The following is a 14271-nucleotide window of genomic DNA, read 5'->3' on the forward strand; positions in this document are numbered from 1 at the left end:
ATAAAACTGGTGATTAGCCTGGAGCTCATTTTTGAGGTTGGAGGGGATTTTGAGGAGTTTATAGCAGCCTTGAAGGCAAGGAAAGACTTCTGCAGGCTCCTGAAAGCTGAATAAAAGTTTAGTTTTCTCTAACATATATTACAAAGGCTCACATGAAAAAGGAAAAAAAAAAAAAAAAAAAACACAACAGATTGTGAAAATACCTTTCATGAGCTTTCCATCATTGGCAGGCTTGCTACCAGCACAGTCAGTTTTGGCATCAGTGGCACCAACATTGTTTCCATCACTTGGAACAGTACTACTTGGTATCACATTGCCCTCTGAGGGTGATGCAGATACAACATTAGCGTCTGATGTTGTGGAAGGCTGTTTGGGGAAAAACAAGTCTGGAGTTAAACTAAGAAAAAAAGTGTTTTTACTCATAAAATGTTCAGCAGAGGAAAAAACTATGATTGATATACTACTGAAACAACCACGAGGACAGAGTCATCCTCCAACTGGACGTTAAATAACACAATTAAATGAATCATGAAGCCAGAAACTGATGCACTTGAGACCAAAATAGAAAGGCAAAACAGAAAAAGAAAAACACTATCTGATCTATACACATTAAGATTTAATTTATATTTTCTTCCATTTGTTAACGGGTTTAATATGACAACTGTGGCTAGCAAATAAAAAACAAATAAGGAAATTCTGTGAAGAATCGAATAAGACTGCACCACTCCAAAAACCTACAGACTGGTTAATTGATTTCTCGTGAAATTGGTTGTTATGCGAGATACAGAAATTAGATTGTGAGCCCCACTGGGGCAGGAGACTGATTCCAGTCCCCGAACTGTGCTGTAGAATATGCTACAGTAGAAAGAGGGATGGCTGCGGTTTAATATGTATCTTATGTTGTTTTACAATAATTGTTAGTTGTGCATTTGATCGATAACCATATACTTCTGCAACATTCATATATTTTTAAGACTTCATTAAAGTGAGTTTTTTTAAGCTCCAGCTATTGATTACCTATCCTCAGAGTAGAATATTAATATCCAAATCAGTGGGGGTACACCACCATGCACCTCAACCAATCAGCTGCCCAAACCAGCAATATGAATGGAGCCATAACCACAGCTATGCATCAAGTGTTGTTGTCGTACTGGGGTTTTGGACCCCCACAGATCAGATACTGATGAACTACAATGCGGAAATATTACGATTACATTCTAATTAAAAGTTTTTTTTAATTCTTTACCGGAAAGGAAAAAGCATAAAGAGAACTTTAAAGGCTTCTCAAAATACTTTAAATCACACAGCTGTAATAACTTCAGACTAGCCATAGCTTAAAATAAGCTTCCTCTTGACCAGTTTCAGACAAAGGGCTCAGCAGTGTAGACCAACATCTGAGAACAGAACAAATGCATATGTTCAAAAGCTACTTTAGTGGAAAAAAACGAGTTTGTCCAGGGAGAAATGACTGAAGATTGCTAACTTGCTCTACAAAGATTAAGCCAGGTGGGCCATAACTGTGTAAATTACCGAAAATCAACACCTTTGCCCTTCTATATTAATAATTTATTATACTGCATTTTTCGCATTCTAAGACGCACCCCCCAGCTCCCCCCCAACAAAGTAGGAGGGAAATTGTTGTGCGTCTTATGAAGCGAATACTAGCGAGCGCTTCCCTAGTATGCATTAGGTACCGGGAGAGGGGAAGAAGCACTGCTAGCGCTTCTGATACTCACCCTCCCTGGTCCTCTTGCTAGGGTCCGAACTCCACTGTCCTGACCCTGTACAGAGTCAGGGCGTAGTGCGCACACTATGACCTGACGTAGCAGGCAGTCAGGAGACAGTGGAGCGCAATGCCAGACCCATAGCAGACCCACTGCGCAGGAGAGGTAAGGACGTTTTTTTATTTTAGTCTGATGGGGATCTGAAAGAAAAGGGCTGATCTGAGGTCTGATGGGGGGTCTAAAAGACAAAAGGGCTGATCTGAGGTCCGATGGGGGTCTAAAAGAAAAGGGCTGATCTGAGGTCCGATGGGGGTCTAAAAGAAAAGGGCTGATCTGAGGTCTGATGGGGGTCTGACATGGAGGGCTGATATGGGGGTCTGATGATGTGATGTCCTGATATTTATGGGGGTCGGATTTGATATGAGGTTTGATTGAAAAAAAAAAAAAAAAAAAGATATATCTTATTTTCCTCCTTTAAAATCTGGGGTGCGTCTTATAAAGTGAAAAATAACCCATGTTTCTATAAAAAGTCATGTTTCTATAAAAAGTCTTTACAACTATTTCATGAAATTTTATGGCTTTCTAGGCCAGGAGTGCATAACCATACACGTGCATCTCAATTATATTAGAGTATCTTTGAAAATATAATTTATTTCAGTAATTTAAATAAAGTATATATCATTATCTTTTATACAAAGTCATTAGATACATAATTATTTAAAGCATTTATTTGTCTTAATGTTGATGACTCTGGCTTAGTCTACTTTTACACTCGCGTTTTGGCTTTCCGTTTGCGTGATCCATTCAGGACTCTCACAAGCAGTCCAAAACGGATCAATTGGTATTCAATGCATTCTGAATGGAAAAGGATCCGCTCAGAATGCATCAGTTCGGTCTCCATTCCGCTGTGGAAACTGACACCAAAACGCTGCTTGCAGAGTTTTGGTGTCCGTCTGATGAAACTGAGCCAAACGGATCCGTCCTGGCACACAATTTAAGTTAATGGGGACGGATCCGTTTTCACTGACACAATCTGGCACAACAGAAAACGGATCCGTCCTCCATTGACTTTCAATGATGTTCAAGACGGATCCGTCTTGGCTATGTTAAAGATAAAACAAACGATCCGTTCTGAACGGATGCAGATGGACGTAGTATCTGAACGGATCCGTCAATGACGGATCCGCACAAAACGTGAGTGTTAAAGTAGCCTTACAGCTAATGCAAACCCATAAGTCACTATCTCAGAAAATTTTTATATTGTGAAAGTCCCTCATAGTGTCACACTCTAATCAGCTAATCAACACAAAACACCTGCAAAGGTTCCCTAAGCCTTTGAATGGTCCCTCAATCTGGTTCAGTAGGTTACACAATCATGGGGAAGACTGCTGACTTGACAGTTGTCCAGAAGACAGTCATCGACACCCTAAACAAGCAGGGTAAGCCACAAAACAAAGTGTCCTAGCATTTTGCTAAAGGGGATCTGTTACTAGTTTATATTGCCATTAGGACAAGCTCAAAATATGGGCCAAAGAGAAAGAAAACTTTGTTGTAATACTGTACGGCTTTCCCGCTGCTTACAGTATCAGAATGTATTGGCTCCGATGAGCCGAAGTTATTACTTTGCGGAGTAGGGCGAGACTTCATGTAATAACTTCGGGAATTATTCATGTAAAAAAAACCTTGGTACCGAACTCTGGTTCGGTTCCAAAGTACCACTAGGAATCGAACCAGAGTTCGGTACCAAGGTTTTTGATATCTAATCCTCAGAATAAGCCATCAATATCAGATCGGTGAGGGACTGACTCCAGGAATCCTTGTTCATCGGCTGTTTGAAGAGGTAGCGGCACATGCCAGCACTGCTTCCTCTTCAAAATGACCTGTGTGTTGTCTTCTTTGGGGATGAGGCGCAGTTTAATTATAACTGCTAATCCTTGTTGATTAATGGGGAGACTTTGAGTTTGATCTCTGCCAATCTAATTTTTATTTTATTTCTCAAAATACTGTTCCAGTTTATTGCTTTATGGTCGAGCTGGAGGATGACACGAGGCATCGCTGGCGTCAGTCAGGGAAAAATGGGTTGGACAGAAAAAGATGGACGTTTCTGTGAGTATATGCCCAGGTGACACCTCAAGCCTCATTTACACATGGCACTGGACTTTTTATCATTTAAGGCTTGCCGTTTCACAAATAGGCAAACCTTTAAAAAGGTCATTACATGTTTTATAGCATGGCCAGAACACTTGCCAGGGAGGTATAAACTGATCACAGGTTTCCCCGAGTGTATGTAAGAACACCATCAATTCTCAGACAATGGTTTTCTACACCTTCTCTAACAGTATCGCGGTATCAGATTGCTGTCTAAACAAGTCAACTGGGTGCAGATCACCGAAATTAATCAGCCAAAAGATAAAGCCCAGGACAATTTAACGAGGCAGCCTTGCATTGCATCATACTCTCCTCATTAACAGGAATTCTCCACAATCAATCATCCCAAGCCAGCAACATAGTAAAGACTTTACAAGACAGCTGGCTATAAGACTAAAAGAATAAGCAAAGTACATCTGACATCTTGAAGGGTTGCTACATTTTCTGAAAGCCAAAGCTAAAATTGTTTATTAAAAGGGGTTTTCCCAAAAAGTCTACGTTTCAATACAAATAGGCATATTGTGTCCCCAGGGCTCCCTGCAGCCTCTCCCACAGTTCCCCAGCCCAGTGCTAGATCTGTTATGTGATCTCACTGCCCCGAGATCTGATGTCTGAGCACACTCCGTGTCCATTGGCTGTGTACAGGAGCATGTTCATATCAATTGTCCATCAATGTATGTGTGCCTATATAAACATACACTGGATAAAAATATAAACGCAACACTTTCGGTTTTGCTCCCATTTTGCATGAGCTGAACGCAAAGATTTCCTACATACACAAAAGACCCATTACTCTCAAATATTATTTACAAATCTGTCTAAATCTGTGTTAGTGAGCACTTCTCCTTTTCCGAGATAATCCATCCCACCTCACAGGTGTGGCATATCAAGGTGCTGATTAGACAACATGAATATTTCACAGGTAAGCCTTAGACTGCCCACAATAAAAGGCCACTCTGAAATCTGCAATTTAATCACACAGGACAATGCCACAGCAACGTTTGAGGGAGCACGCAATTGGCATGCTGACTGCAGGAATGTCTACCAGAGCTGTTGCCCGTGCAATGAATGTTCATTTTTCTACCATAAGCCGTCTCCAAAAGCGTTTCAGAGAATTTGGTAGTACATCCAACCGGCCTCACAACTGCAGGCCACGTGTAAATCACACCAGCCAAGAACCTCCACATCAAGCATGTTCACCTCCATGATCGTCTGAGACCAGCAACCCGGTCAGCTGCAGCAACAATCGGTTTGCATAACCAAAGAATTTCTGCACAAACTGTCAGAAACAGTCTCAGGGAAGATCATCTGCATGCTCGTCGTCCTCATCTGGGTCTGGACCTGACTGCAGTTCTTCGTCGTAACCGACTTGAGTGGGCAAATGCTCACATTTGATGGTGTCTGGCACGTTGGAGAGCAGTTCTGTTCACGGACGAGTCCTGGTTTTCACTGTTCAGGGCAGATGGCAGACAGGGTGTGTTGCGTCGTGTGGGTGAGCGGTTTGTTGACGTCAACGTTGTGGATCGAGTGGCCCATGGGGTTATGGTATGGGCAGGCGTACGTGATGAACAATGAACACAGGTGCATTTTATTGATAACATTTTGAGTGCGCAGACATACCGTAACGAGATCCCCAGGCCCATTGTTGTGCCGATCATCCATGACCATCACCTCATGTTGTAGCATGATAATGCACGGCCCCATATTGCAAGGACCTGTACACAATTCCTCGAAGCTGAAAACATCCCACTTCTTGCATGGCCAGCATACTCACCAGACATGAGCTCACCATTGAGCATGTTTGGGATTCTCTGGATCGGTGTATACGACAGCGTGTTCCAGACAATATTCTGCAACTTCGCACAGCTATTGGAGAGGAGTGGACCGACATTTCACAGGCCACAATCAACAACCTGATCAACTCTATGCGAGGGAGATGTGTTGCACTGCGTGCAGCAAGTGGTGGCCACACCAGATACTGGCTGATTTTCTGAGAAGTGCTCAACTAACACAAATTTAGACAGATCTGTGAACAATATTTGAGAGTAATGGGTCTTTTGTGTATGTAGGAAATGTTTCAGATCTTTGCGTTCAGCTCATGCAAAATGGGAGCAAAACCAAAAGTGTTGCGTTTATATTTTTGTTCAGTGTAGATTATGAACGCTATAAAAACTACATACATGTATGATGTCATTTACAGAATGTTTGATTATATATCTTACATATGCATCCAAATATAGTTTAATCCATACACCCATGCAAACACAAGGAGCACATACAAACTCCATGCAGCTGTTGTCCTTGATCAGATACGAAACCAGGACCCCAGCACTGCCAGGCACCAGTGCTAACTAATAACCACTAAGTCACCTTGCTGCCCCAAAAGCAACTTACCGATGAGGACTGTTAAAGGGAAACTGTCAGCAGTTTTCTGCTGCCTCACTTTAAATCCTAACAGCTCCAGCCAATGAGTACCCAAATTCATGAGCTTACGGCTCTCCCCGCCCACCTGCCTCTGACTGACAGTTTGTTTCTACCTGAAACAGCAGCAGGTGGGTGGGGAAAGCAAGGAGCTCATGAATATTTAGGACTCATCATTATGCACTGGAACTGTTCAATGCAAGAGTCAAGTAAAGAAAGTGACCCAGCATTTTATTGAAGGACCTGTCATTAGTTTGTTAGCCTTAGTTAGGACACCATAAAACTGGTGAAAGATTCCCTTTAAGGTCCCCCATCTTGTGGCTGACTTTACCCTGACGGATGATGTCAGGGGAGATGAGGACCAGGTGAACTAATTTTCCCCCAATGCTTTTGTTCTTCTCTCGCCCCATTGAAAACACATACACACTTGGTCGATCCAAACGTGTATGGGGGAGTCAGAAGAGATGTTAAGCTGGATTGCTCAGCAGACATCTACTGAATGTATATGACCAGACATAGCTTAAAATGCAATGCAATCTGACAGTAGTATGTTATAGAGTGGGAGTTGCTGAGCAAATCATTTTGTGGGAAAAGATTCAGTAAAACTTGTAAGTTATACATTTAAGTCTTTGGTAATTTTGATCTAAGCTGTACACGGAGCCCTAGTGATTGATACCCATGTCTGCGTAAGTATACAGAGATGGCTGGCAGTCACTGATTGTTGTGTACGAGGGTGGTCTTAACTTTTTCAGACCCAGGCGATTTTCCATTTTTGTCTTTCACTCACTGCCTTCTTGGAGCCATAACTTTTTTTTATTTCCGTTCACAGCCGTATAAGGGCTTTAATTTGTGGGACAAGATGCACTTTCTAATGGCACCATTTAGTATTGCATAGAATGAAGTGGGAAAAAACAAAACTCCAAATAAGGTGTAACTGGAAAAACGCAATTCCGCCATAGTTTAATGGGTTTTATAATTACGGTGTTCCCTATCCAGTAAAACTGACCTGCGTTTTTTTTTTAAAACAATTTTTATTCGGAAGACATATAGCCAGTAAGCAAGTACATAGATTACAGTAAATTCTCATGCGCGCAGGCACGTGCACATTATACATTACATCATGTAGGATCATATACATATTAGACAGCCGTCCAGCGTTTATTTAGAATGTGTCTTTTCCGGGGGGGCGGAGCTAAGCGGAGCATGTGAGCGGCAGCAAGCCGGCCGAGCTCCTCTGCACCGTGTGTAAAATCATCCTGAAACCTGACAAAAAGTGACTCCAAGTACTGGGGAAAGGCTCCGGATCGACCCCTAAATACACCGCCGACCTCTGGATCGTATCTGTCGCTCCGTTTGCTTCCAAAATGAAGCTGAAAAAGGACGGGAAAGCTGGGGAGAGAGAGGCCCAAGATGGCGCCGGCGCCGCAACTCCAGGCAGACTGGGTCGGGCAGCAGAGACACAGCGGGACGCTGCAGCCAGGCTTGAAAGATTTGCCAGGTCCTCTGCAGGAGCGGTAAGCAAGGGATCCCAAAAAAGACAAGCGGCTGGGAAGGGGGACATACAAATGGACTCTGACCCTGAAACAGAGGAATCACCTGGGGAGTGCATTGGCCTGGACGACAGGTTTTCTCCACTGTGCCCTGATAAAGATGCAAATACTATGGGGGCTGCAGAGTCTGATGCGGATGAACCCACTCTGAAAGACGTAATGGCAGCCATAACTGGTTGCAGCAAGTCACTGGCAACTCTTACTGAAAAGGTGGGAGCCATAAAAGAGGACGTTACCATTGTCCGCCATGATATGAGAAAACTGGCAGAACGTACCACAGCCCTGGAAGACAGAATGGGCACGGTGGAAGATATTTTGCCCCCCCTGAGAAGGGACATGAGAGAGTACGCCAGGAGGGTAGATGTAATTGCTGCCAAACAAGATGATCTGGAAAACCGGGCCCGCCGAAATAACATCAGAATAGTTGGCATCCCTGAGAGAGCGCAAGGGAATTGTCCGGCAGAGTTTTTTGAAACCTGGCTCAAGAATCAGTTTGGAGCGGAAGTGCTGACACAGTTTTTTGCAATAGAGAGAGCGCATAGAGTTCCCACCAGACCGTTACCACCGGGGGCGCCTCCGAGACCCATGCTGATAAAATTGCTGCATTATAGAGACCGGGACATTATCCTGAGGAAGGCCAGGGAAATGGAAGATCTTAAGATTGATGGAATTAAAGTGTCACTATATCCTGACTTCTCTCAAGAGGTGCAAAGGCGGAGAGCGAAATTCCTAGACATAAAGAAGCGACTACGGTCCCTGAAGGTTGCGTACTCCATGATGTACCCTGCCAAACTGCGGATAGTGGCCCTGGGGACTACAACTTTCCATGAAAATCCGGAAGAGGCGAGAAAATGGCTTGACCAACACGAGGGACAGCTGGCGGCAGAAGGGCACTGAAGATTAGAAGAGGCGGTGATAATCGGCATAGTCATTGAGAAGGATGTGTGATGTGCTGGATGGTATGGGTGGCAGGGCGAATGGCAAAACTGTTATTATTGCTAGGGGTTCAAATGTTTAGAATGTGATCACTCCTGTCTGAAAGCTGGATAGGAATGGGGGAGACATTTTGTGTGGGTTCAATACCTATTGTTTTTGAGAGGTGCAGAGAGCGATGGTGTATGTTGTATATTTGTTAAGTTTAACGTACACTTTGCTGTTGCTGCTGTTTTTTCCTATAGAGATAGGTACGGCAGATCCGCCCTACATCTGGGGTGAATAGGCCTAATACAGGTTCTTGGCCCGGGCGGCGGGTGCTAATTGGATCCCACGGGCCTGATAACGCAGGTGTCAGTAGTGGGGCCCCGCTGTGGTGGCTAAAGTGCCCCTTTCCGTTTTTGAGAGGGGGGTATAGTTTAGTTCCTTGTTCAATTTATTGATAGGGGAAGGGAGGGGGGGGTTATAAATCTAATAGTTAGAGTCTGTGAGGTGTGACCATGACTTCTCAAAGTTATATAGACAGAGTCCTAGAGTATGAAAAATGGAATTTATTGTGCCCTGTAATAATAGATTCCCGAGGCTACATCCGTCTTACTAACCTGATGACTAAAACATTACTATGGCAGGGATAGTTCAATTCTTTAGCTGGAATACCAGAGGAGTAAAGGAGGGTGTTAAACGAAGGGCTATTTTGGATAATATCAAGCAACACTGCCCTGTGATATGCTGCATCCAGGAGACACACTTACTAGAGGACCAAACAAAACTGCTCAGTCCGCATTGGGCTGGACATTGCTATCATGCTACATACTCTACATATGCGAGGGGAGTGAGCATTTTAGTACATAAATCTATAGCATTCAAATGCATCTCAAATAAGATAGACAAGGAGGGTAGATATACAGTCATGTGAAAAAATTAGGACACCCTTTGAAAGCATGTGGTTTTTTGTAACATTTTTAATAAAAGGTTATTTCATCTCCGTTTCAACAATACAGAGAGATTAAAGTAATCCAACTAAACAAAGAAAACTGAAGAAAAGTCTTTTCAAGATCTTCTGTAAATGTCATTCTACAAAAATGCCTATTCTAACTGAGGAAAAAGATAGGACACCCTCACATGTATTCCCTCTTAAATTGGCTCAGATCTCACACAGGTATATCACACCAGGTGCACATAATTAGTAGATCGTTACTCTGCATGTTGAATGAGGCTTGCCCTATTTAAACCTCAGACATTTAGTTTGGTGTGCTCCTGACTGTTGAAGTGAGAGTGAGCACCATGGTGAGAGCAAAAGAGCTGTCAGAGGACTTCAGAAAAAAGATTGTAGCAGCCTATGAGTCTGGGAAGGGATTTAAAAAGATCTCAAAAGATTTTGAAATCAGCCATTCCACTGTCCGGAAGATAGTCTACAAGTGGAGGGCTTTCAAAACAACTGCCAACATGCCCAGGACTGGTCGCCCCAGCAAGTTCACCCCAAGAGCAGACCGCAAGATGCTAAAAGAGGTCTCCAAAAACCCTAAAGTGTCACCTCGAGAACTACAGCAGGCTCTGGCTACTGTTGATGTAGAAGTACATGCCTCTACAATCAGAAAGAGACTGTACAAGTTTAACTTGCATGGGAGGTGTGCAAGGAGGAAACCTTTGCTTTCCAAGAGAAACATCGAGGCCAGACTGACATTTGCCAGAGATAAAGTTGACAAAGACCAGGACTTCTGGAATAATGTTCTTTGGACAGATGAGTCCAAAATTGAATTATTTGGACACAACAGCAGAGGACATGTTTGGCGTAAACCAAACACAGCATTCCAAGAAAAGAACCTCATACCAACTGTGAAGCATGGAGGTGGAAGTGTCATGGTTTGGGGCTGCTTTGCTGCAGCAGGACCTGGTCAGCTCACCATCATAGAATCCACGATGAATTCTACTGTGTATCAGAAGGTGCTTGAAGAACATGTGAGACCATCAGTTAGAAAATTAAAGCTGAAGCGGAACTGGACCATGCAACATGACAATGACCCAAAACATACTAGTAAATCAACCAAAGATTGGCTGAAAAAGAAGAAATGGAGAGTCCTGGAATGGCCAAGTCAAAGTCCAGATTTGAATCCCATTGAGATGCTGTGGGGTGACTTGAAAAGGGCTGTACGTGCAAGAAACCCCTCAAACATCTCACAGCTGAAAAAGTTCTGCATTGAGGAGTGGGGTAAAATTTCCTCAGACCGATGTCGAAGACTGGTAGATGGCTACAAGAACCGTCTCACTCCAGTTATTTCAGCCAAAGGAGGTAACACTCGCTATTAGGGGCAAGGGTGTCCTATCTTTTTCCTCAGTTAGAATAGGCATTTTTGTAGAATGACATTTACAGAAGATCTTGAAAATACTTTTCTTCAGTTTTCTTTGTTTAGTTGGATTACTTTAATCTCTCTGTATTGTTGAAACGGAGATGAAATAACCTTTTATTAAAAATGTTACAAAAAAACACATGCTTTCAAAGGGTGTCCTAATTTTTTCACATGACTGTATATGTTTACATTGCACGCTGTATAATGTCTCATGTGTAATAATAGGGGTTTACATCCCTCCGCCTTACTCTCCACAAGTGCTTAAGGCTATTTTGAGCTACCTAATGGACGTACCGGACGTCCCTGTCATAGTTATGGGAGACTTTAATAATATTATCAACCCTGTACTAGATAGGATGGGAGGGGGATCACATCCCTCTGGGTGTGGCCTCTCGCCGTTTGGAAAGCTTTTGCAGGAGTCCCTCTTGTTAGATTTTTGGCGATTAAGAAATCCATCAATGAAACAATATTCATGTGTCTCCTCTACCTATGACTCCTTATCAAGGATAGACCTTATATTGGGGAATGCTAGTATGGGACACCTGATCCGTGATGTCAAATACCTACCTCGTAAATTATCGGACCACTCTCCGGTTCTGGCGGTTGCTGACTTTCGGCCCAGCATGATAAGGAGAAATATGGTTTGGAAGTTTAACCCACACTGGATATATGTGTTACCAGATATGGGAGGAATAGGGGATAAACTGAAGGAATATTTTGATATTAATCTACCATCGGCATCTAAATTAGTGGTATGGGACGCCATGAAGGCTTATCTAAGAGGGCTGCTAATAGTAGATATCAATGCTAAGAAGACTGAAACTAAACTAACAGTACAAAAATTGGCTACCGCGGTGGGGCTCTTGGAGGCAGCGCATGTCGCCGCTCCAACAGCAGACACTGAGGCGCAGTGGAAAGAGGCGCAAGAAAAGCTGAATGAGAAGTTGCTGCAGAATGCAAAGAATAGGAGATTCTTTCAGAAACAGTCCTATTATGAGGAGGGCGAAAAGGCGGGGAGAATGCTGGCCTTAATCTCTAAAGCCCAACAGCAGACATCATATATAGCGACGCTTAGGGACTCTGAGGGAGTACTAAGGGACGACCCCGACATGATAGCACATATTATGAAGTCCTTTTATTCATCATTGTATGAATCTAAGATAACTGCCTCAGATGAGCAAATTCGTGAGTTTCTACAGGGGTTGCCACTGCGTACCCTGTCGGGAGAACACAGGGATATGTTAGATGCCCCAATAACTGTTAAAGAGTTGGAGGAGGCCCTGAGATCCATGTCCAATAATAAGTCACCAGGGAGGGATGGGCTACCACCTGAACTATATAAAAGGTTTTCGGCCATACTCTTGCCGCAGCTGCTGGAGGTCTGTAAGGAGGCGAAGAGAACGGGGTGCCTACCTACCTCGATGAATGAGGCTGTCATTGTGCTTATCCCGAAGCCCGGTAAAGATGACAAAGAACCCGATTCCTATAGGCCTATCTCGCTCCTGCAGACTGACGTGAAACTGTTGGCTAAAGTGATGGCGAATAGATTGAATCAGGTCATTACAATGCTTATTCATACAGACCAAGCGGGATTTATGCCAAATGCCTCCACTGCTGTCAATGTCAGAAGACTTTTTATAAATATCCAGGCGAGCCAGGTCCACACCTCGAGTGCGGCGGTCGCATCTCTTGATGCGGCCAAGGCATTCGACAGTGTGGAATGGCGATATTTATGGCTAGTACTGGAGAGGATGGGTTTTGGGAGCCAATACATTGAGTGGATACAACTTTTGTACGCATCCCCGAAAGCTGTGCTACGAATTAATGGGGCCTTGTCGGACCCCTTTGAGTTACATAGAGGGACGAGACAGGGGTGTCCCCTGTCCCCGCTATTGTTTGCGGTGGCGGTGGAACCCTTGGCGGAGGCTTTGAGACAGGCGACCTTGGTGAAGGGTTTTCAGTATGGGGAGCTGACTGAAAAAGTCGCTCTCTATGCTGACGATCTACTGCTGTTCATGGAGGATTGGAGAAGTTCCCTTAAAGAAGCCATGCAGGTCATTAATAACTATGGAGCAATGTCTGGTCTCCGTATTAACTGGACAAAGTCTATAGTAATGCCATTAACTAATGGAGATGTTCCGACCACGGAGGACGCCATGGGCCTAGCGATAGTAACATCATTTAAGTACTTAGGTGTCCAAATAACCTCTGATACTAGGGATTACAAAAATCTAAACTTAACGCCACTACTAAACAGGTTCAAAGATAAAGTAAATACATGGATTAAGCTGCCGCTCTCCATGGTAGGAAGGACCAACCTCATAAAAATGATTTTGATGCCACAGTTACTGTATCTTCTCCATAATGCTCCTTGCTGGATACCGATTCGGTTCTTCTACAAAGTAAATGCCCTGTTTAGGGACTTAATATGGAAGAAGGGGGTCCCTCGTATTAAACTTGGTACTCTACGGCGACCTAAAACAAATGGAGGTCTGGCCCTACCGGACCCGTGGCTATATTATTTGTCGAGCCAGTTACAACATATTAGAGGATGGGGAGATATAGAGAAAGTGAATACGGCAGGGAAAATAGTGAGATTTCTGGTAGGGCGGACATGCTTGATGTCTGCATTGGAAGAGGGTGCCTTCCATACTAAAGGGGGTCGATATGGAGTGCTGAACACCATTCACAAGGTGTGGTGGAAGGCCAGAGATGTAACAAAGATCTCTGGATATACGGTGTATACCCCAATTTGGCCTAATTACATGTACAAAGAGTTGGACAAAATTGCGGAACTGCGAGTATGGAACTCGTATAACCTTAATAGAATGACTCAGCTATATTCGGAGGGTGTATTGAAAGAATTCTCACAGTTACAACAGGAATTTAGTATCCCGAAGAAGTTCTTTTATTTATACTTGCAGCTCCGGCATGCCATAAAAGCACAAGATAAGTCTGAAAAAGTTGCGCCTGCACCAAAGCACAGTATTATAGATCTCACAGCAACAAGTGGTACCACTAATGGGGTCATTTCATTTCATTACAGTGTATTTATTGACATGCAAATTAAAAATACACCTTTACAATCATTTCCCAAGTGGAAATAGGATATATCGGACCTCACTGAGGAACAGTGGGAAAAGGTGT

The 14271-nt window shown here is 43.5% G+C and overlaps 1 protein-coding gene across 1 annotated transcript in view; it reads right to left on the reverse strand.

The window, feature by feature from the left end:
• LOC122924490 (splicing factor SWAP) overlaps window positions 1-14271 on the reverse strand; it is a 181604-nt gene that overhangs the window by 86446 nt on the left and 80887 nt on the right. Inside the window, exon 11 of the mRNA XM_044275621.1 lies at window positions 204-366. Coding sequence (XP_044131556.1) covers window positions 204-366 — 163 coding nt within the window. The remainder of the gene's footprint in view (window positions 1-203; window positions 367-14271) is intronic.

Source organism: Bufo gargarizans, chromosome 1 (assembly GCF_014858855.1).
Source record: "Bufo gargarizans isolate SCDJY-AF-19 chromosome 1, ASM1485885v1, whole genome shotgun sequence".
NCBI lineage: Eukaryota > Metazoa > Chordata > Amphibia > Anura > Bufonidae > Bufo > Bufo gargarizans.